The sequence below is a fragment of the Ursus americanus genome, chromosome 11, assembly GCF_024610735.1.
Source record: "Ursus americanus isolate L20-20 chromosome 11, mUrsAme1.1.p, whole genome shotgun sequence".
Taxonomy (NCBI): domain Eukaryota; kingdom Metazoa; phylum Chordata; class Mammalia; order Carnivora; family Ursidae; genus Ursus; species Ursus americanus.
This window is the reverse complement of record NC_142137.1, coordinates 63,662,037-63,687,183: the sequence shown is the minus strand read 5'-3', so window position 1 is coordinate 63,687,183 and position 25,147 is coordinate 63,662,037. Positions and strand designations below refer to the sequence as shown.

Here is a 25,147-nt window from a genome sequence, read left to right as displayed (position 1 = left end):
GTGTTGCTTAACTCTGCTGATGTTATTTAGTGGAGGCATTTTTCAGCTCTGAGTAATCAAGCAGTAGATGGCTTTCTGGATATTTGTTAAATCACCACTTGTGCCAGGACTACTAGTGAGGCATCATATGAAGTAAAAATTGACATAAGACACGGTTAATCTTTTGGTAAATATTTATTGAGTGCTCCCTACGTGTCAGACATTGGGCTAGGTGCTAGGTTTTGAAATCAGGACATGTTCAAGAACATCGTTCTACCTTAAAGTCTTGGCCAGTCATTGAATCTAAAGATAGTTGTAGTCATTCACCTACAGAGCTGATAAAAGATTTGAACACTTTAAGAAGCAACATGAACAGGGGTAGTGACTGAGTAAACATGTGAACTAAGGGAAAGGGCTTGTCTGAGATTACTCACAGGTTCTGGGTTGGACCATCGGGTGGGTAGGTTTACCATCATGAATGTACCACACAGATATATAAACAGATAAATTATAATATCCACTTCAGAGCATCAGCAAAGTGTTGTGGAGTATAGAAGACAGAATAAGCAAAGCAACATAGAGTTAAACAATAGACTTAGTAGCCGACTGGCCTGGGTCCCACTCTTGATTCTGCTATAAGTGTGATCTAAGGAGATGTTACTTAACTACACTGAGATGAAGTTTCTCATTTGTGGAAAGGAAGATAAAAATAGTACCTATCGTGAAGATTTTGGGGAGATAATATGAATCAATTATTACAGCGACTACAAATAAATATGACTTCATGCATACAAGATTCTTATAGGAGCTAACTGTCTTCTAAAGTCAGAGAAGGCTTCATGGTGGAGGTGGCATTTGACTTGGGTCAGAAAGGATGAGTAAGCCTTAACCAGATGAAAAATGGGGTAGGGAATAAAGTATTCAAAGTATGGAGTTGTCAAAGTACTTGACATTTCTGCATAATAGAGTAAAGTTTAAGGTGCCAGAAAAGGAAATGAATGGATGTCTTGTTGGTATATTAATGCTACTATGGGAAAGGGATTGCTTGTCATTTGAACTGTGATTTCAAGATAGACTTTTATTAATAAATGACTGGCTTCCAGCCAATAATAGTCCTCTGAGTTCACACTTTGATATTCCACTCTGCTGGAAACAGAACAATGCCAGACAAGGAGAAACATGGAGAATCAAAAAAGCACAGATAGGTTGAATAATACAGTAATCATCTCTGTGGATCCAAAAGGAAAAGCAGCAAGGAAGATGGAAGCTATGGGCCTAATGGGTACCTTGTCTGGAGGCAGGAAGTAGTTTGCCTCCCAGGGTGGGGGGGGGGAATGCTCCACTAAATATGAGGAGAGCCATATTCACTTCTTGACAACAAGTAAGTGAAAGCCCCACTTGTGAAAGGGGCTGAAGATGAAAACATTTGTCAAACCACTGCCTGGGGTTATGCAATTAGCCCCCTAAAGGTTAGGGAGGGAGGGGACACAGCTTCAAAATCAGGGACCAGACCTAGTCGCCAGCTAGATCAGTGACTGGATATGCAAGATTCTTTATGTTCACCTCAGGACATGATTGTAGGGCTGATTCTGCATCCAGTAGAGGCAACCTACAAACTGATAGAGAGGGAGCCATGGGCACAGGGGAGAGAAGGGGGTGGGGTGGGACTACAGAATATCAAGGATGATAAGTATGTCTTAAAAGAGTGAAAAGAGAGGTCACATACAAAGACTGACAGACTGATAGCAGCAATTTCTTCAATATAATAAATGATAGAAGACAGATGGTCAGAATATTCAAAGTGCCAGGTGAACATAATATTATACTCAACTAAACTATCATTCAATTTTTCGGGCAAACTAAAGACATTACTATTTACATAAAGATTAAGAATTTGCTACCTACAAACCCCCATTAAAAGGACTATTAAAGGAGGTACCCTAGTAAAAAGAAAAGTGAATCCAACAGACAGACATTTGATAAAGGAAAAATAGGTGATCACAGAAATTGATAACATGTCACTAAATTTAATTGTCCATTGATGAGTAATGATGATAATAATAACATTTTAACAGAAAAATAAAAATCTAGACTATCATACCAAGAGAGAAGACACTGAAGTAGGAGTTAAAAATGTGCTGAATTACACGCTCTATTCATGATTAATTTAGAAATACTATATTGAGCATCCGGGGAATAGCACGTAAGGAAATGGGGGAAATGGAAAAAATAAATGTAAACTGAAAACACAAAATGAAATTACAGTAAATGTTAGTAGATTAAACACCTATCAAGAGGCACATATAATCGTATTAAAAAAAATAAAAACCTGGTTATAGGTTGCTTATAAAAGAAACAACAAAAGTAAAAAAAGAAAAGAAACAGCAAAAATAAACAAACAAAAAACTGTACACACAAAAATGCCGCACAGAAAGACTGAAAATAAAAGAATTGAAATACTAACAAGGTTATAGCTCCAGCAACAAAACTCACATAGAGATAGGGAATGTTTGGGAAACAAAATTAACGACTTTGAGGTTTACCCAGAACGCTTACAAAGTTTGACTATGTAGTAAGTCACAAATAAATGCTAACACGTTTCAAGAAATCGATGTCATAAAGATCATGTTTTGTGGACAAAAGGCAATGAAGTTAGAACTCAAAAAGAAAACATGAGTAGAAAGTTCTCATCCAAGTACATTCTAGAATATCTCACTGGATGGAAAGAAATGACTTAGAATTGAAAAACAGAGAGGTATAGGTAGAATTTAGATGTACACTTATAGCTCCAAGCGTATTATTAAACACAAGGAATAATAAGAAATGAGGTAAATATTATCTGCAGGAATCAGAAAAAGAATAACAGAGTAAATATAAAGAAATTTGAAGAAATAGGAATAATAAATCAAGAGCAGAAATTAATGGCATAGTTAAAAAAAAGAAATAAGTAGAAAGATTTCTGCAATTCTGAAGTAAGTCACAAAAATACACTTGAGTTTGCAGAAAATTGAACATTTTATATACTGCCGGAGATTGTAAGTAGGCCCCTGGAAAGCAATTTGGAAATATCCAAAAAGCTAAAGAAGCATCAACTATATTCATATTCTAACTCATTGGGTACAGATTTCTTCCCTCTTTTCTTTCTTACTTTTTTATGTTTTATTTATTTATTTATTTGTTTGTTTGTTTGTTTGTTTTTATTATTGTATTATTATGTTCAGTTAGCCAACATATAGTACATCACTAGTTTTTGATGCAGTGTTCAACAAATCATTAGCTGCATATAACACCCAGTGCCCATCACCGCAGGTGCCCTCCTTAATACCCCTCACCCTGTTCCCTCCCCCCCCGCCTTTCTGTAACCCTCAGTTTGTTTCCTGAAGTCCAGAGTCTCTCATGGTTTGTCTCCTTCTCTGATTTCTTCGCGTTCAGTTTTCCCTGCCTTCCCCTGTGGTCCTCCATGCTATTCCTCATGTTCCACATATGAGTGAAACCATATGCTAATTGTCTTTCTCTACTTGACTTATTTCACTCAGTATAATCCCCTCCAGTTCCACCCATGTCGAGGCAAATGGTGGGTATTTATCCCTTCTGATGGCTGAGTAATCTATTGTATATATGAACCACGTCTTCTTTATCCATTCATCTGTTGAAGGACATCTTGGCTCCTTCCATAGTTTGGCTATTGTGGACATTGCTGCTATGAACTATTTTTTTAAAGATTTATTTGTTTATTTGAGAGAAAGAGAATGAGCAGGGAGAAGGTCAGAGTGAGAGAGAGAGAGAGAGAGAGAGAGAGAGAGAGAGAGATGATCTTGAGCAGACTCTCCACTGAGCATGGAGCCCAATGCAGGCTTAATCCCAGGACCCTGAGATCATGACCTGAGGTGAAATCAAGAGTCAGACACTTAACCCGCTGAGCCACCCAGGTGCCCCTTAATATTATTTTTAAGGTAATAAAACATAAATACAGTTGTGTTTTCCTACTAATGCCTCCCTTTTACTATTTCCCTGTCATTCACCCCTGGTTACATCATGGTGTTTATCATTCCCATACAATGTTATTATTTATAAGCAGTATTTAACCATCTATAAATAATAGCATTAATAGAGACATTTAATTTTCAGTATAATGTTTCTGAGATTTTTTTCCATGCATTTCTAGTTCTGAGAGAGCATAGCAGTGAATGAACATGACACTGTTTATCCACTCACATACCGGCACGCATTCAGCTTCCTACAGTCGGTCCCTTCCCCCACCGTGTTGCAGTGATCTCCCTTGTGCATGCGGGCATGTGTTCCTTCGGGCTGCAGTGTATAACCTGAGAGTGGATCATCCTCTTTTCTATCAGCAGCACTTGATGGTGTGGACTCACCTGCCTTCCGAATCTCTTCCTCACTTCCACATTCCACAACAACCCCTCTCCTGATTTCCTTTATCTTTTCACTGGCTATTCTCAGTCTCCTGGGTTGTCTGCTCTGTTGCTTCTGTTTAACAAACTGGGTCTCCTTCAGATTCTGAATTCAATTCTTTGTCATTCTACACACATGGGTGATCTTATCCCAGCTCAAGGTTTCTACTCTCTATACACGGATGATTCCCAATTTTATATCCTTATTCCAGATTTTCTCCAAATCCCAGACCCTTAAGTATAATACCTGGAGCATTTCTACTTGGATGCCTCAGATATACATCAAATTCAATGTTGACTAGGGATGTGTATTTAAAACTATGCTGTCTCTACTGCTGTCATTTATTCAGTTATTAAAGCTAGAAACTCCAGGATTTTCCCTGGTATTCCACTCTCCCTCATTTTCTATGTTCTCACTTTTCCTCCTCCTCACCCTCCCCTTCCAGCCCTTCCACCTTTCTCTGGCTCCTCTCCCTGGCTTCTTCTCCCCTCTCTCCTTCTCTCCCCTCCCCTTCTCCCCCTTCTTCCTAGTCCTCCCTCTTTCATTTCTTCCCCTCATATTCTAGTCCTTGCTTCCCTGTCCTACTTCTTTTTATAACATCCACAACAAACACATAAATATTCTAAGAGGCTACCCCTTTGTGAGTTTTATTCTTGAAATAAACATCTGCATGTTACCATTTACTTTTGTGACTCTGGGCAAAACCCTGAATCCTTTGCTTCAGTTTTCTTCTTCTCTAAGATGGGGATAAGAATAGCACCTAAGCCACGATTACCATGAAGATTCAATCCCGGTATTTGCGAAAAGATTCAGGGCAGTGCCTGGCACATGGCAAACATTACATATATCTTCTAGCTGTCATCGTTTTCTACTGCTGTCTTTTATTATTAGAATGTCTATTATCTGTCTCCATTTTTCACTATTAGAAATCTTCTTTTCATATGAATTATTAAGTAATATTTAAGGTGCTTAGTCTTCTGAAAAAAAAATAAGCGAGATTTTCATGTACTTTCTCTGGTTAAATTTTAAGAATTGAAAGCTTTAAAATTCCCTTTGTAATGTTGAGTTTAATTTTCCAGGAAGGAGAAAAGATCTTTGTAGAGGAAAGACGTTTGTGGAGAAACATTCTTAACAGCTCTGTCAGCTGAAATTGATTTGGCTATAAAATATTTAGGAATTTTGTGGCTTGGTTAAAGTATTGGTAGCCTGAAATGGACAATGATGTGAGGCTTCACGCCATGGAAACTGGTAAATGCTACAGATCGGGGCCCATTTACCAGTACATCACTGTATAATTTTGCTAAAGACCAGGATCATTATGAAGTTTCATGTAATGACAAGCCATCTTACTGTGAGTTTTAATACATCATGGGGGTAAACTGTGCCTGCAAGATTTACCATTTACTATATAGATTAGAAGTCACTATAGTAATTGCCCTGTAACTTGGGTGTTAACATCATCATTCAACATCAAAGGAGGTCCCTTTGTATATTTTGTACTTTTCCTTTGCGTGTTTATCTGTGTGTTCTTTTTTTTTTTTTTAAGATTTTATTTATTTATTTGACAGAGAGAGACAGCCAGCGAGAGAGGGAACACAAGCAGGGGGAGTGGGAGAGGAAGAAGCAGGCTCCTAGTGGAGGAGCCTGATGTGGGGCTCGATCCCAGAATGCCGGGATCATTCCCAGAATGCCGGGATCATGCCCTGAGCCGAAGGCAGACACCTAACGACTGTGCCACCCAGGCACCCCTATCTGTGTTTTTAAATGATTAGTAACCAAATGAATTTTTGTAACCATTTTGTAAAATAAAAGTGCCATTTTCCACTAAAAAGGAAATATATATTTAAAAGAAAATTTCCCCCCCAATTTTAGAATCAAGTTAGTGCAAATTCAGAATTTAGAGTAATTCTTCACTTTTACCCACAACATCCCAATGGGAAGATCTTAGGCCATGGATACTTGTTATGATAATGAGTTGTAATTCCTCTATTGAAAAACTATCTCAAATTGCTCAACCGGTTGCTTGGCTTTTTTTCACTTACCTAGTGAAAAAAACCGCATGTAAGATCTTTTTGAAACTGACTAGTTCGTGGGTTCCACTTCCTGTTGTGAGGAGTAAAATGTATCTTCAACTCACTGAAGTTCTCAAGATTGTTTTCATTCTCTCATGTAAACCAGTGTAGGTTTCAAATTCATATACATCAGATGAAACCGAAACTCCCTATAATTTGTTATTTCTATAATATGCACTTCTGGTCGGGGGAAACAGTTTGAACAGTTAATATAGATTTTATAATAATTTGTCTTGGAGAAGTATTGTCTGAGGCGGGTGTAGGCAATGACTAAACTCCTTTGTCCTCCTTAAAAAAAGTCTGAACAAAATCGTTTCTTGGTGTTGGGTGTTCATCCTGTTTGAGGTATTGTCCTTCTGCTTGGAGCTCCCACTCTGACCCAGCCGAGGCACAAGAATCTAGCAAACACCGAGAGCGGGTCTTGGCAAAATGAGACGAAACCTGCAGTTTCATTTGAGCTTTCCCTGGAGCCAGCCGTAAGGTTGGAGGGAGTTGCTGGCGAGCTCCCTGTCCCACTGGAGCTCAGAAGGGGTGAATGGAGGAGATTCACAGGTTCCGGGTGAGGAAAGATGGTCTGAGCGCTGCCTCCCTTCACAGGTTCTGCAGTTGTCCTCTTGAGACTTTCCATTCTTTGGTTCTTCTTAGCATTGCTCTTTTTGTATGAATAGTGGGACTCACCTTGTTCATCTAGGGCCAGAACCCTTTGGGAATGCCTCTGTTCCCACATCTACATTTATTTACTCTCTTCTTTGCCTTTAGTCCTGGCTCTCGCCCAAGTTTTAACTGTCCAAATGATACAGGTATTGGGGCTAAAATTTGTGAACAGGTACTAACTGATTTCCCTGATCTCAGGTAATTGCATAGTAAAAAGACCCCAGGAGACCATTTGAGGGAATGGTGGGAATTTCAGACCAAGATGCAGGTCAGGGTGGGAGAGAGTTGGGGAAGTGGAGCTGAGACTAGGACCTTGGCATCATCATATGCCGAAATTTTAGTCATGTGTCATGACTGCAATAAATGTATTCTTGCCTAAAATTTAGGGCAAATACTGCCTTAGTTATGTCCACGTCTCGCAAGGATGATTGATTTCTTCCGGGATAAAATTTTATTCTAACATTTGTAAGATAAAAAGTCAGTAGGAGATTTCCCAGGAAATATAATTTAAGCATATTGACTTCATCATCATTGCTGAAAGAAATACAAGCGCTACTTACCCTAAAATGCTGAAACTTTTGTTTGTTAGTATGAAGTATTTGCTTAGATCTATAATAATATAATATTATGTGACATATAGTCATATAATGCTTTTTAGTTTTTGGAGCATTTTCACGTACAATGTTGTTGAGTATCTGTGAGACCTATAGGATTGGAATTATTAGAAACCTCTTGCTTTTACAAATGAGGAAGTGGGTTCTGAGTGGTAAATCAACTTTTCCCTGCGTAATAACAGCTACTGATTATGACAGCAAGGAACTGATTTCAGGCCTCTGGATTTACAAATCCTATCCTCTTTCCCCTAGATCATATTCCCTCTTCACACATATAGAACCATATACAATAGCTGTTAGATCAATGGTGAGATATGTAGAATACTAGCCAAGTGCCTCTAGAATAACATTATAGAATGTTGTAGTATTGCTGGATGCCAACCATTAGACGTCCTTTGCAATTATGTGCAGTGTTTTCAAATTCTCTACTTGTTAACCTATAAGAATAAGTCTTTATACCCGAGTAAATTCAGCTTAGATATTGTGGAGAAAAAGTGAAACTCCTTTAATCTAAAATGTCTCTCTCTATGCACCCACACACAGGTCATTTGAAAGCATTTTTATTTTTTTTGGTTATCTATGTTTGCTGATAGTCTGATCTGACACAAATTGTTTAAAATGTATTGTGAAAGATGTGTACTTTGGATATGTTATCTCATGTCTGATTTGAATATTTGAAGAGCTAGTATAAAATAGAAATTGAAATTAATTTATCTTCTGTAAAACATGTGAGAAATATTCAGAGATGCTTAAAAACAGAATGAGTAATTTAAACCTGGCTGTAGATAAGATTTTCCTGATAAGAAGGGTTGATAGTTACTTCGATGTCACCAAAAGAGGTTGTGGAATTTCTTTTTCTGGGATATTTAATTCATGTGGTTTACGTATCACCCTATGTGGGGGCAGGGCCATGGATTTAATAGTCGGATGTGAACCTGTAATATTGTGAGATCACAATTATCCCCATTTATTGAAATAATTGGTGTTATTTAGAAATTGCAAGAGAGAAGAAGCAGGATCCGGTTTTTTTTCTTCTCTCTCTCTCTCTCTCCATCTCACATACACACAATATCAAAGGGGAAATATTTCACTATTTTTAAGAACTTCAGTGCCCATCATCCTGTCCTAACTGAAGTGATAGCACGAAACCTGCCTGCGGTGGAAACAGGAAGCGTTAGTGATACATACCGAGTTACGCATCTTTGTATCTTTCTTCAGGTTCAGCTCAATGTATACCGATTCTAATTAGCACATTGTGTGCCTCAGCGAGTAGCTCCCCTTTAGCTCTGCTTGGAGAGTTTTTTTTAGCTTCCATCCTGCTCATAAACACTGCCACCCCCTCCCTCCTTCTCTCTTTACAAATGTTACAACACAATCAGAAATTTCCTCTTTTCTTTCCTTCTTGCATTATCAGCAGGTTCCCTTGCGTCAGAAGCAGAGAAAGAAAACTCAAGGTAATTAGATCTCTTTTGTTTCTTTATCCCCTTTTTGTGTGCGTGAGTGTGGGTTTTCTGTCCGATGCCTTCTCTGGGATCAGATTTTTGTCTGTCTTAATGCTAATATCAGAGGGTGGATGGCAGATTAAATTTTTGGTTATTTTTGGATCGATTTTAAGAAATGACGGCATGCTGTTCATTTCGATTAACCCCTCGTGGTGTGTCAATAAAGCTTAGAAAAGCTGGCACTGAGTCGGGAAGTGGCTGTGTTTAGGGGGGCATTAACCCTTCTCCATCTATTGCATAATGACTGCTATTATTTTGAAAGGAGCTGTATTAGTGCAATGATATGCCTGCCAGCCTCACGATTTTAATTTTTTCAACTTATTCTTGTTGAATAATATTCTTAGACTAACACTTGCATTCTAGCCTCACTGTTTCTTTCGTCCTCTCTTGTACCTTCTAAGCACCAAATGAATGCTTAAAAATAAAATAAAGAAATTAGTCTTTTTTTTTTTGCATTTACTTTGCATAAATCTTGGTTAAAAAAAAATTCAACTCCCAAGAGGTAAACAATTAACAGTTACCTTTCACTCTATCACATAAACCAGGGTAATACATTACCTACCTCTTCATATAATTGTTGCAGGGTTCTTCACGATGAGTCGGAGGAGGATATCCTGTAAAGACCTGGGACATGCTGACTGCCAAGGGTGGCTACATAAGAAAAAGGAAAAAGGAACTTTCCTGGGCAACAAATGGAAAAAGTTCTGGGTAGTGCTGAAGGGAACGTCGCTATATTGGTACAGCAATCAAATGGTGAGTCTACTGTCTTCTCTCCTTTTCAGCCGATTTGGCAAGGGTGGATTAAGGAGCTCTGAGAAGCAGGTGGTCCCTATGGGAAAGTTCGTTTTTATTTCTGGGACTTGGAACAGAGCCAATACACAAATAAGTTCTAGAAACTGTTTCTGATCCAAGAGATGTAGGTTATTCTACTGTATTTTATGCAAGAGGAAATCATCTTGCTTGACTCATCTTGGGTTGGAGAGGGATGTCCGAATTTGTATCCTTCCTGAAGGAGGCTTTCAGCTATTAATGTTACTATTCCATGACAAATTGTATTCATTTCAGGATTTACATGGACAGTACTTTATATGGAAACTTTGTGTTATTAAGATTTCTACGAAAAAAGGGTATCAGCTTTGAGACCTATTAGGGGTGTAAATTGATTCAGTCCACAGAATGTATTTTCATTTCTCCTTCTTTACTCTATCTTCCTCTGCCTTTCTTTATTGGGTGAGTTGGTTTTGGGCTCACTAACCTGTGTGCCAGCACTGTGTTGCTGACTGTTGTCTCTTGTTCCTTGGCATGCTAAGTGACGGCATCAAAGAGCGAGGATCAGACAACGCTTGAAAAGAAAGTTGCCTAATTTATCTTTAATCACAGTACCCTTCTGTGGTCTGCTTCACAGGCTAGTTTTCTGTTGGGAAGGGCTGGAAATAAAGTTATTGTTAGAAGGTTCGCTGATCTTGCCTGGCTGGAAACATTTTGAGGACAACGATGTTGTTGAATATTGAATGAGAAGAGACTTTTCATATAGGAATTCTCCCCACTAACCTCCCATAGCCAATTGCTGATGTCAGGAGAGCTGGAGTTTCTTTTGGGGTCTAGTGAAGACCAGCAATGGATGTCCTTTCATCAGTTAAGGGGAAATAGCTTAGGGATTTCCCATAAGCATTTTTTTTCCCCGTGGCACCATTCTTCTAAAATGGCTTGTGGGTGCCCACCACTCAGGCAACAGAGCTTTAGAGCATGTAACTTCGTACATGTAATATAGGTGCTGGGTATAGTTTGTGGGTAAGATCTTTAGTATACAAATTTACATCCATTGACCATTAATAAGAAATTTATGTTACCCATGTGCCCCTAAGCACCTGTTCTATAAAAGTTTGGTAAAACTGGACCCAAATCCAACTCCAGTGCTCTGGAATAAGCATTCTCCCTCCCACTCCCATGCTTCTCTCTCTACAACTCCTCTCCAGTCCCCTGTTCTCAAGCTTATTGCTTTGGTTTCACCCCATGGGAAACATGGTACAAAATCCTTCATTGAGTTCCGCAGAAATATATTTTTTCGGGGCTTTAGTGAGCTTTAACAACTTTATTGAAGACTTGGGAGGGTTGCAAGAAAGAATCACCTTGCAGGGTATACGCTCTCCCACTGTGTCCCTTCTTTCTTTTCATCTCCTCTTCTGGATACATTCATCATCTCTTGTGTAAGGTTGAATAGTTTTACCCGATTTAAGACAACCTGGGACTGGGGTCTCACTTTCAGTCTTCAGGAATAGTTCCTAAGTGAACACAGCTTTTTTTCCTAAGAGGAATTAAGGTCAATATCAATTTCTTCCTCTTGTTTCATATTATTTTAGGCTCTTGCTTTTGGGTAGTTGTGGCAAGTGATAATCTGCATCTTTTATAAAATGAGAGGACTTACTGATAGACCTTTTAATACCCTCTGGGAATTTCCAGAGGCTGTTGGAAGGATTGGGTATTGATGGGGCATGGCACATCCGTGGGAAGTAACAAAGTCAGATAAAAGTATGGCATTAATTTTCTCAAACAAATTATTCAACAGATATGTTCTGAGTGCTGTTTGTCTTCATAGAATTTAAAGGAAGCCCCCTCTGAATCACACATAGTTACAGATTTGGCTGATACGGCTTCATTGGCTCATTTGGCTAAAGCTTCTCTAATAGGAGCAACTTAGAGGACAGCTACCTATTTTGGCTGTTAGGAAACTCATGCTTCCATAGCGAGCAGAAGTGTTGGCTGAGACGAGATTGGAAAGAGGACAAGGAGAGGGCATCAGACACACTCAGGCGCCCAGTCCTCACTTGCCTTCCTTCAAATGTACGAAGCAATAGTTAGTTAGCAAATCATGCACTTAAATAGAGTAGCATAGAATGGAGAATGAGTTTACTGTTATCTGGCCTTGGAATTATCCTAATAAACTAGTGGTATGTAACAGAAGGACCTTCCAACTCCCTAATCCTATGACTCTATTATAGACGAATTCTCTTTCTTTACACACACACATACACACCCACACCCACAAGAGTGGGTGTGCATGCATACCGTGACACCTTAATTATATGTTTGTTACAGGGGAAAAAAAGGCTACTCAATGAACACTTAATTAGCAGTCATATTCCTGGTATCTGTGTGAATGTCAACTGTGAAATAAGAGCCAAACACATATCCTCAAGCTAAGAACATTTATTTACTTTCTGCCACCCAAGGAATTCAGATTCAACAAAGTAGCTCCCAGGGCACCTACGCCTCCTGAGCGAGCTTCTCGAGCTTCTCGTTGTTCTCCCTCCCCTATTCCTTGTTCTTTCTTCCGTGGCCTGGTGCTGGGAGGTAATGGAGCCAATAGCCTCCCAGCAAGAACCAGCTTTTATTGAATGCCTACTATTATGCCAGGGGATAGTCTAGGTACCTTTCACACATGCTCTTTCTTCTCCGAGGTAGTAATTTTCACCAGGGTTTGAAAGTTGGGAAGGCTGAGACTCAGGGAGAGTGCCTGCATAGCCCCAGGTGACACACATAGTAATGGGGAAAACAGATCACCTTGAGCCCCTTTGATCCGCAGCCAGGCTTGTTGCCACAGGCCAGCCTGACCCCATGCAGACACCGGGCTAAATGACAGCCTCCAGTGGGGTTCGGAGGGAACAGCTCTAGACGCGGAAGCTAGGGCAGTGCTCACATGAAAGTACAGCCGTCTCATGGGTTCCCTTTGCTTGTCTCTATTGCTTTCTGACACTACCCCAGGAGAGGGGTCACCCTCGCCACTCTGGGCGCCTCTCTGTTGTACTGTTGCCCAGTGATGGATGCCTGGGGTACCTTCTTCCCTCGTGACACTTCGCTGCCTCAGACAGCCCTACCGGGATTTCCTTGAGAAAGGTCAAGTCCAGACACTCATCTACCATGTTCACACCCCGTATTACGTGCTTAGACTGTGCTACAGCACGCAAGAGTGCATGCCAGGGCCTACAAAACCGTATTCAAGCTTTACAGCCATAAAAATCCAGGCTGTTTACAATCCTGCATTTGCAATCCGCACAATTGTTTTCCCTTTCCCCTTGGATAAAGTATAAATTTCTTTCCTCCCTTGTGAGAGTCTCCCGACCTGTTTCTTTCTTATTTCTCCACCCTCCTTTGGCCACCCAACCTTCAACTACAGAATTTTTTTTCAATTCCTTGTTCGCATCACATGTGCTGGCACTCTCTTTAAGCCTTTTTGCACATGCTGTTGCTCTGCTCAGAAAATTTTTGTCTCCGTACCCAAAAAGTGTTTCTCCCACGCAATCCCATTGACCTCCCCAAAAGTCAAATTTTAGCTTACGTAGCCTTTCTTCTACATGGTCTTACTCGATCCTCTGACCTAAATCAGGGCGCCTCTGCCTGTTCCCATAGCAGCTTATACTTTTCTCAGGTTTACACTCCTCTTTCTCTTTTGTACATGTTTGTTAGGCTTGCTGTTTTCCATAATTGATCATCTCTGCAGGACAGGACCACAAGTATATCGTTAGTGCAGTTTCTGACACATGCTAGGCACTCAGTATTTGTGGATTTCATAAACTATATGAGGTTTAGGAATCAATAGCATTTACATTACGTCTGGGAATTTTGAGAACTGGGATGGCTAAAGACTGCTTTTGATGGAAAGCAATTTTCCAGTAAAGAGATTTCCACTTGTATTCTTAAAAACAGATACAGGAAAAGGTGCAATTGGAGATTTGCTAGAAGGGTTCCATGGTCCTAAGTAGGTTCCACACATCTGCTCCCATTTGGTGACACTTTAATTAGGGGCGATCTATTTTTTTAAAGATTATTTCTAACCATGTCCCATGGCTGTAAACAAGGGTCGATCAAGATCACCAGACTTGGGGCAGAAACGTAGAAAGGGCGATGGCAGTTTTCCCAGGGAAGTCCGCGGCATAGTAGCACTTCACCTGGACTTCAGGCACAGCTGGAGAAGTTTGGGACCAACTTCTTCTCTCGGGTGAGGGAGGAGCAAAGTTCTGAGTTACTGTTTTCCTTCAGGCACGTCACTATAAATTAGCGACAAGATTTAAGTCCTTAGGATCTTATTACTTAGTTATCAAAACTATCTTACATATTTAAGGTTTTAGATTTTTCCACGTTTGCTATAACTGATTTTTCTTTTCTAAGAATTCTTAATTAAAATCTTGCTTCATTCCCTGGGAAATATATTGTGGATTTTATTTATGTCCCAGACAAATTATAGAGTAAATGTATATTATATAACCCATTTAAAATTAGTGAAGTTCTGAAATGTTTCTATTCAGAGAGCATTTACTCATCTCAGCGGTGTGTTTTCTTACTTTATCCAGCAGTGTGTGCGGACTATTAATGTACACCACAGGGACGTATACGTGATGCTGGTATACAACTTGGAGGCATTACCTAAACGGCTCAGGCTTTAATTAACAAAGCACAGTTTAAGATGAGTTCCAGAAAACAGATTTAAAACATTTTCTTTTTAAGGGAACCCAACATGAAAAGTTTATCATCCATCCACCCACCCACCTACATATCCTTCTACCAGTATTATTGAGATCTTAAAAATAATTTGGGCTACAGTTGTAAATGCTATTATAGGAATAAAAAATAAGAGACTACATTTCTTCTCTCTGTTAAGAGCTTCTAGACTGGTAGAGGAGAAAGAGCTATGTAAATGACAATCAGAGAAAGGTTGGTGAAAACAATGGCTCTGAGATTGAGCAGTACAGATGAATTCTGTAAATTCTAGGGCTAGAGGAAATAGTTTGTGCCAAATGTGAGGGAGTTCTGCCACAGTGATTTTTTTTTTTTTTAACTCTCTGGCAGTTTCTCTCTCTTTTTTCCTATCTAAAAGGTATGTTTTTCCTTTTTTTTTTTTTTTAAAGAAAAAAATCATTTTCAAAGCTGCATGATTTCCTTGGTCAAAGATTTCCTTTACCAGGTAAACACAGTTTTCACCAATCAGAAAACATTAATTCTGTGCATTGCAGTGAATATAGAAAATTTTCGGGGAGAAGATTCTCTTAAGATATGCCTTGGAAGGCAGCTTTTTTTTTTTCTTTTTTTTTTTTTCCCAGGGAAGGAGGGTGGGGGGTTGGGTGTTCCAGTAGGGGGCCTATGTGAACAAAGGAATGAAAATAAAAATGAGCTGTGCCAACCCACTGTGTTGGGCATGTTATTGAATTCCCACAACCTAGCAAGACAGATATTATTATTCCCATTTTTCAAGGGAGTTTACTGAAGCTTAGGGAATTTAAGTAGCTGCTCAAAGTAGCATAAGGAATAAATGGCAGCGCTGGGATTAAAAGACAAGGTCTACCAGTGCCAAGGCCAGGCTCTTTTCCCTGGGCTGCTTGGTGTCCCCACTGAGAGGTGAGCCAGGGCCAGTACATGGGGCCATCAAACAGCATGCAGGAATGTGGATTTGGTCCAGTAGGTAGTAGGGAGGCACTGCAGGTTCTTGAGCCCGAAAATGATCTAATGAAGTTAGAGAGTGAAAATATTAACGTAGCAATAATAAATGGGATGTATGGAGAATAAAGGAGCTTCTAGAAGGTCAGTAGTAGATATGACAAATTGCAGGCACTGGGATGGGAACTCCTGGCTGGTAGTAGACGCGGTGAAACTGTGGGACACGTTTAACAGTAAGAAACGGCAAAGTCTGTTGAATGCTTGGATATAAGACACAAAACATTTGAGGCTAAAATAGGAATGATTCCAAGTTTTGGTACCTGGGAGATTGAGAAAATAATATGAAAACTGAGGGAGGAAGAATATGGTTAAAAATATGTATTTCCTTTAGACTCATTGTCTTTTACTGTTTCGGTCTTTTACTGTTTTTTTTTGTTTTTGTTGTTGTTTTTGGTTTTAGTTTTATACATTCTAACTTTGTATAAAATGACTAGAAACCTGCCTTGTTTAGCAGTGAAGTAACTGTTCGTTGATTTCATTTGCTCTGTTGCATCTACAATTCAAGGGAGCCTTGGGGCCCCTGGACCTCACATAGAAAAGGTGAATCAACCAACGCTTGATTTCATGAGAACTGATGAGGTTTGAGGTTAATAGCTGGTTTAATACACATGCAGGCTTTTCAGTTTTTGAGAATCCAGTCTGCCTGCCCAGCTGTGACCTCTGTTTCCTCCCTCACCGTCCGAATGGTTCCACGTGTCTGTGAGTTCAAGCACTTGGGTCTGTATCATGTGTTTTTGGTCTTTAACTGCATGTGCCCTTCATGTGAATTTCAGAGGAAGGGATTTTCCTTGGAATCAGTTGTATGAGAACCTCTACAGCAAAGATCTAATCAGTTTTAGATTAGGCAGAATTTACTTTTGCACCAAATGATCCTTGAAAGCCAGAATTTCTCTTTTTGTGAGACAACTCCTCTGAAAGTTTCAGTGAATATAAAGTGTCTTTCTTTCAGATAAGAAAAATAAAGAATGAGTTCACTTTGCCTTGGAAAAAGACATTTAAGTCTAATGCACCTTTAGCAATTACCTATTAGCAATTACCTATTAGCACACATTTTGGAAAAACGTCTGCATGCGTTCACCATAGATTGGAAAAAATTTCTGAGGAATTTATGAAGACTTCAGTCTGAGCTTATTATATTCTTTTTCTTCTTCTTCTTTTACTCACTACAGTGTAAACACCTGAGGGTATATTCTTTACCTTTCTCGTTTAAACTCTGTCGCTAGAGCCTAGAACTATCAGGGACAGAGTGGGCACCAGTATTTTGTGAGTGAGTTACTTATTATATTGCTTAATCATCAATTAGTTCTAGAAATCAATTAATCAAAGCATTATTGAGCACCTTATGTGTTCCCAGAGTTATACCAAAATGAGATGCTTTATTAAGAACGGGCTTTAATTTATTCGAACTTCGTATATATTGTGTTAGTCAACAACCAGCTTCTGAGTGTATCCCAAACAAAATTCCGTTATTTAAAATTGTTTCTTCGGAGAAGACAGTTCAGACTAATTGTGTAAAACTGATGAACTCTGCCAACTATATTCCTAGTGTTTGTACCAGAAAGGGGAGATTGGAAGGTGTAATACTAGTGGGTCTGCATAGGGCAAAATAGGATGTTTTAGCAGCTGTAAGTGAGCAGTTTACCTCAAGGTGACAGCTGATGGAAGAAAAGGGTGAGAAGGATTGTTTAGGTACCATTCCAAAATCTGAATGTAAGAATAATTGAGGACTTTTTGAATCTGTTACTTCCCTTGTTAAAATTTCGGGTATGTGGGAAAGATCTTTAAAGGGGACTTTGGTTTAATTTATTTGTTGTCTCTGATGCTATCTGTCGCTGTGTCTTACCATTTATTTCCCTTGGTAGGTCCCAGAATGGATTTCTAGAATCAATCCACCCTAGCTTTATGAGCAGCTCAGTCTCTACTTGGGGCAGGCTGTTTTTAATAACTTCTTGTTGCTCAATTCAGATGACGTGGGAACAATGGCTTGTGTTGCCAATATGATTCTCCTTTAAAATCTTTCCAAACTTTACATAATCAATTGTGAAACACCACGACTATGAAATCCTTTGTTTCCTTCGTCTTGTTCTCAGGAGGCAGTGATATGCTCGGGCACTGCCGATTTGGAAGAGGATACCAGAGTTAACGATGTAGGATGGGTTGTTGGAAAGGACCATCCTCTTAGCTCACAGCACTGACTGATATGCCCACGCAGCGGTTGTGGCACTGTCTCTCCTCACAGTGTGTTGTGGGCATCTCCAAGACTTCTCTCTGTTTTACTTTATCTGTTTTTGGCACCATCCATCTTCTTGCTTGCTGGAAATTTAAATTAATTTTGAAAATGCTTAAAAATCCTATAAAATAGTATGTGTTCATTGAGAAAAATTAGAAAATAAAATTAAGCAAAATAAAAAAGACAGGGAGGCAAACAGAAAGAAATAAATGAATTAAAATCATTTATTTATTTAAATGAATCACAGTCTTGCCACCTTCAGGGGATCACGGTAAACATTTTAGTGCATATGTTTCCAATTTTTTTCTATATTTTCCAAAAATAAAATGATACTATGTTTAATACTGTAACTTGATTTTCTCGCTAAGCAATATATTATCAATATATTTTCTTGTCAACACATCTACATCCACATCGTTTCTAGTAGCTGTAATACATATAGTTATACCATCGTTTATCAATCCATAGAATTTAAAATCCGAAATGCCTTTTATTCTAAAACTTATTAAAATAGTCATCAGGTGATAGAATACATAAGGACACATATAGTAACTTAAAAATAAAGTGATATGTATTTTAGCTTATATGTATAAATATGTGTATGTTTATATAGCCATTAGTATGTGTATGAGTATTAATATCTGTATAAACATATTGATATGTGTGTATACATACATGTATGTATGTATGTATATGTGTATATAACTTATAAATTCTTTAAGCAAGTAGCAGGAAGGTGGATTTCACCAGCATGGTATAAGGGAGAAACATCACCTGGGTTTTAGTCTTGCAGTTTCTTACCAAGTTGGGTACCCCTAGGTCAGTGATGTAACTTTCTTTCTTTTTTTTTATTATAATAATATTTTTTATTATATTATGCTAGTCACCGTACAGTACATCCCTGGTTTTTGATGTAAAGTTCCATGATTCATTAGTTGCGTGTAACACCCAGTGCACCATGCAATACGTGCCCTCCTTACTACTCATCACCAGCCTATCCCATTCCCCCACACTCAGTTTGTTTCTCAGAGTCCATAGTCTCTCATGCTTCATTCCCCCTTCTGATTATACCCCCTTTCTTTATCCCTTTCTTCTTTCTATGGATCCACTTTCTTTGACCAAGAATAATATCTTTACATAATTCCGAGCAACTTTGAGAAGATCAAATGCACCCGAAAACAATATAAAAAAAATCAAAGGAATACACAAAGAAAGACAATTTTATATATACTTAGGTGAAATGTGCCTGCATAATACTGTGATTTGGAGTTGTAAAAGAATTGGGCTAAGGCTTTTAGGCACTGGAAATGTTTTCTTTTGGCAAGAATGGCCTATCCTGTGCTGGAAATTCTAAAAAATGCACCTACTAACCACGTGTAAAAGTTGATCTTAAGCTATAAAACAGAGGAGTGAGCTAGAAGGCCCTGGGGGATTCTTCAGCTCAGTAGTTCCCAACCTGGAGGAAGAATTCAGGTAATACATGATTGTGTAGTGAGGCTTGTGTGCACATTTCCCAAGCAATAGAATGACACGTGGCCCATGGGATGAGCTGAACTTTTGGTTACAGCTGAGGATTTTCCTGAGAAGTCATTATTTGCAGATTTATCGTCCCTCTGGAGCAAGCTTTTTTAAGGGCCAAGGACCCAGCTGCTTCAACAAAGAAGCTAACTGATGAGCTCATCTGTCCTTGTGCTGCTGTGTCTGATCCCCTTTAGAGCACGTTTCAGGAGCATTTCAAAAGGAAACTATGCAGTGGAAAGAAAAAAACATTGATATTTTTTTAAAGATTTTATTTATTTGAGAGAGCGAGCGAGAGAGCGAGAGAGCGAGAGAGCGCAGGAGCAGGGGAGAGGGGCAGAGGGAGAGGGAGAAGCAGACTCTCTGTTGAGCAGGGAGCCCAACACGGGGCTCCATCCCAGGACCCTGAGATCATGACCTGAGCCGAAGGCAGACACTTAGCCGACCGAGCCCCCACGTGTCCCTAAAACATTGAATATTTTTTAAAGGAGTCAGAATTTAGGAGAACATGTTTGAAACAATGTCTTCAAAAAGGCACAAGGAAAGAACGTGCTACAGTGGGAGATGTCCGTGGATGTGGAATCAGGACAGTTCCATCCTGATGCTGCAGCCAGTTACCACTTTAAGCAAACCATCTGCTCTCTCTGAGCCTTCTTCCTCTTCCGTTTCACAGGTATGCGAATAGATGGCTTTTACCTGTGAAAGGGACGGTGCGCATTAGCAACACGTTAACCACGGTTTTCATACTTTCAGTCTTATGAAAATTATCGTGCTAAATGCGTTTTCCTTTACTGACAAATAATGTTTTGCAGTAGTATCTTTAAAAAATGTTTTAAATTTGTTTCTTGTTTTTGAAGACTCGTAGTGAAATACACATAACAGGAAATTTCCCATTAACCGCTTTGGAGGATATAATTCAGGGGCAAGAGGTATATTCACATTATTATACAACTGTCTCCAGAACTCTCTTCATCTTACAAAACTAAAACTCTGTACTTAATACACAGCAATTCCCCTTCTCTCCTTTCTGCCATCCCTGACAACCACCATTCCGGCTTCTCTGGGAATGTGACTACTCCAGTACTTTCTATGAGTGGAATCACAGTGTTTGCCCTCCTGTGACTGGTTTATTTCACTCAGCATAATGTCGGGAAGGTTCATGCATGTTGTGGCATGGCTCAGAATTTCCTTTCTTTCTGAGGCTGGAATTCCATTGTATGTGCATACCATGCTTTGTTCATCTCTTCATGTCTGTCGGTGGACACTTTGGCTTGTGTCCACCTTTCGGCTGCCATGGACATTAGTGTACAAATATCGGTTTGAAAGCTTGCTCTCAGTTTTTTTTTTGGTTATGTTCCCAGGAGTGGGATTGCTGGGTCATAGGGTAGTTCTATTTTTAATTTTTTGAGGAACCGATGTCCTGTTTGCCATAGAGGCTGCTCTATTTTACATACCCCTCCAATAGTGTACAAGGGTTCCAATTTCTCCACGTCCTCAACAACAATTGTTATTTTCTGTTATTTAAATTTTTTTGAAATTTAATTCTATTTATTTTTTAAAGATTTAGTTATTTGAGAGAGAGCATATGAGGGGGAAGGCAGAGGGAGAGGGAGAAGGAGAGAGAGAATCTCAAGCAGATTTGCACCGAGCGTGAAGTCCGATCTCACAATCCTGAGTTGGATGCTTAACTGACTGAGTAACCTAGGCTCCCCCGTTTTTTTTTGTTTTTTTTTTTGTTTTTTGTTTTTTTGTGTTTTTTTTTTTTATAATAGCCATTCTAATGGTGTTAAGTATTATCTCATTGTAGTTTTGATTTGCATTTCCCTCAAGATTATTAACCTTGACCATCTTTTCATGTCCTTTCTGGCCACTTGCATATCCTGTTTGGAGAAATATCTTTTCCCATTTTTATTGAGGTTGAGTCATACCTTAATGAGACTCCTGAAACTCATGAAAACAGTTTGAAGATATTTGAAAGCTCATGATATATTGGAAGACTTAATATACATTGTGTGAAGACAAGATTATGTATTATACTGACTGTGATTTTAAAAGAACCAACCTTATTTTTTATTTCTCCTTAATTTCTAATTTTGAACGAGGATGCACCAGATTTTTAATTTTCCTGAATGGTATTCCTTTATTTACTCTTCCCCCACTCTTGCTTTAACCGTGGATGGTAGATAACGTTTCTTAGATAGTAAGACATGCAATTTATTCTGTGATAGTGAGATTTTATCAAATTTCTTCCTATTCATTTAGAAACCTTTCCTTCCTATATAGTGCTTTCTCTTCTTTCTCTCCTTCCTCTCCTTCCTTCCTTCCTCCCTCCCCCTCCCTCTGTCTCTCTCTCTCTTTTTTCTTTTTCTTTTTTTCTTTTTTCCTTCCTCCCTTCTTCTCTTCCTCTCTTCCTCTCTCTCTCTCTTTCTTTCTTTCCTGCTGGCGATACCAATCCTATGTACGTGAAAATTATTTCTAGGTTTTTAAGGCTTCTGAAAAGTGAGAGGTGATGTGGACAGACTCAGATCACGAGGGTCCTCATGTGCTCAGGATTTTCTATTATAGAGAACAATAACCAAGACTCTTTTATATGGTGAGGTTTCCGTCTTAATTGTTTTTAAAATGATAGTTCAGAAGGCACTGACTATCTTCATATGTCAGACTACCAGAGAGTTCACTAGTAACTTAATTTCATTTAAAACATGATTCCATAAAAAGAGAATGGAAGAATATAGTAAGAATGCTAACTAGGAGAGCTGATTTACAAATCACAGAGTAGGATGCCAGTTACTTCTTATTCATCGCTGAAATGTGACCTAATATGAGAGTCAGGTAGTCATGGCCTTGGCTGGTACGTAGGAGGAAATGATGAAGAGGGATTATGGGCGCCAAGCAGTTGGGCTGTTCATGAGTAGGGACCATGAGCAGAAACATTTCTGTGAGAGAAATGGCATCCTATGTTAGATTTCCCAGAAGCAGACCCTGAGATGAGGATTTGGGTACAAGTAGTGCGTTTGGGAAGCGATACCAGAAATACTTGGAAAGGGAATGTGGAAGTGGGACAGGGTGGAAAGTTAGATGGTAAAACTCTCTTTTGTGGGCAAATTGTGACTGGGGAACTGAAGCCCAGTTCTGCTGGGGAACTTTGAGAGCCTTTAGAAAACATGCGCCTCCGAGTTTTCCCCCCAAGGGGCCGGGAGCTGGGGTTATTTGAACACCGAGTCCCATCAGTCATGGCTGGAGGGCTCATCCTGAGGCCAGTGCTTCCCGGGCACCTCCACGCAGGTGGAAAAGTGGAATCTGGCAGCCAGAGAAGCCCCCACAGAGAGGTGCAGGTGCTGTCAGTGGGGAATCCGGCAAGCCTGGCTTCTCGGTAAGGAGGGGGGCCCGTGGCTGGCTTAGCCACGGCATCTGCTACAAGTGGTCTGTGGTCTGCTTCCTTCCAGTGGGTTTCTCTCCTCCTTAGAGCATCCTCAGAGCCTTCACGATGATCAGCGGCAGAGCTTCAGTCCACTTTTATAATTCAGGCCAGGAATGTGTGGGTTCTGTAGAAAATTGGGCCTTGCTGCTTCTTAGTTAAACACATCTACCTAATAGAAATTTTCTATGTGGAATATCTATTTCTAAGCATTTGTAAGAAGAGTCTCTTTGGATCAAAATCTCATTACATTCATAGGGTAATGTTAGACAAACTCAAATGCAACGATATTTTAACGAAAAACATAACCTAGGTAATGTATGGAGGATATACTGAGCTTGCTAGCATTATTGCTGTCCAAAGAATTTAAAAGATTTTGTTTGTTTGTTTATTTATTTATTTATTTATTTATTTATTTATTTATTTATTTATAGCATGCATGGGGCCAGGAGCAGAGGGAGAGGGAGAGACTTTGTGCGGTGGAGCCTGAGGCAGGGCTCAATCCCAGGACCCTGAGATCATGACCTGAGCTGAAATCAAGAGTCGGATGCTTAACCGACTGAGCCACCCAGATGCCCCTAAAATATTTTTTACAGCGATTGATCTGATGCAAAGGAGCTCAGACATAGAGACAGTTATTCAGAGGGCTCAGCTGACAATGGACAGAGTAAAAACTTATTTTACTTCATCTTTTTCTTTCCAGATCATTCTTTGTCTTTTCTTTCTATTCCTTTTCCCCATTCTTATCCTTGATACCTGAGAATTAATGTCAATAAAATCTTAAAATTTTTTTACAACTCTTACAATTTTACAGCACGACCTGCCTCTGTGCTAGCTCTAGTTAGCCTCGATCTGGTTATGTCTGCTTTTTCACTGTACGGACACTGACCCGAGAGCTTCCATGCTCTGACTGATGTCACACGGTCAGCGTGACACATCTGATTCCAAATCTGGGATTCTTCTTCTGTGCATCCATTCGATGGTAGATTCTCTTCTATTTTAGCTCCTGGTTGAGGCCGTTCGATCTCATATTTAGAATTAGTTAACTGATTTCTGGATTCTGGTCTGAATTTTGTTTCTTTAAAAATAAACCCATAACTTTCGCATTTTATGATGCCCATCTCGTTTGGTGGCGAGATTAAAAAACGATCAGTTTCCTGAATTCTGGTGCTCCGATGTGATTAATTTCCCTCCGCTGGTTAAGATGGTAGTACCTTCATGGCCTATGCTTAGCACTCAGTAAATGTTAGCTATTATTAGATGTTTCTTGAGTTTATCATGTTTCTTAACAGGATTTCAGGCCTCATCACTGTCAGGCCTGCTTCCCGTATCTAGAAGAGAGGAAGACGATACAAAGGCAACCATCATTTTTTCTTGCTCCCCTTGCAGTGCTTGTCACAGCCCAGTGCTAATAAGCTCAGCTCTCTGCCTGCAGGTCCAGGTAATACTTGCAGAATGTGTGTGCATTTCCTTTTCTGAAAGGAAGGGGGAGATGAGCTGCTTATCAGAACAGAGCAGCGTGGTGGCCTCTAGTGCCAACAGAGAACGAGGGAGGCTTTGGGTTCCATGCAGGTCTTTTATGTGTGTGGGGGGAATGCTGGAAGAAACTACTTAAAATGATCTAAAAAAAGAGCAGTGTTGCTACTAAAAATCCTTAGCCTGTGTTCCACCAACTCTGTATCGTCAAAATTCTGGGCTCTAGGGTCTCTTGGAGTAGTTATTGTAATGTGTGTGGGGTGACATCACCATGTTTAGGTGCAGTGAGGTTCATTTGTTTCTATTTTTAATTTTAGGAATTGCTTCATTTTTGTTTAAGTTCAAAAATCATATACATCGTCTCCCTAATTCCAAAGTCAAAACTATGTAACAAATTACAACCAGATAAATCTTGCTCTCATTCCTGTTTCTGCCTCCCTTTGTGTTTGCATTTCCTGTATGGTTTCCTTCTACAAATATAGGCAGTATGTATGCACGCAGAGGCAGGCATATCCTCTCACTTTTTGTACATAAAATTTGCATGCTCTATCTCCTGTCCTGTACCTTTCTTTTTCTCTTACTGTGTCTAGCAGGTTACTCTAAATATATATATGTCATGTTTTGGATTTATTCGTTGCATGTGGGTGCCACAGTGTATTCAATGGTCCCCTGATGATACACATTTGGATTCTTTTGTTATTGCAAATAATGTTGCCATGCACATGTTACTACACATTTTTATATTTAGGACAGATCCTAGAAGTTAGATTTCTGGGTCAGAG

The 25,147-nt window shown here is 39.5% G+C and overlaps 1 protein-coding gene across 6 annotated transcripts in view; it reads left to right on the top strand.

Annotated features, from left to right (window-relative positions):
- IPCEF1 (interaction protein for cytohesin exchange factors 1) overlaps positions 1-25,147 on the top strand; it is a 169,967-nt gene that overhangs the window by 88,473 nt on the left and 56,347 nt on the right. For 3 of the 6 annotated variants that reach the window (XM_045805388.2, XM_045805389.2, XM_045805390.2), the window contains 2 exons: positions 9,147-9,186; positions 9,818-9,987. In XM_045805388.2, the coding sequence (XP_045661344.2) occupies positions 9,147-9,186; positions 9,818-9,987 (210 nt within the window). Of the gene's footprint in view, positions 1-9,146; positions 9,187-9,817; positions 9,988-24,181; positions 24,331-25,147 lie in introns of those variants that run through there. The other 3 variants (XM_045805391.2, XM_045805392.2, XM_045805393.2) reach the window with 2 other exon arrangements.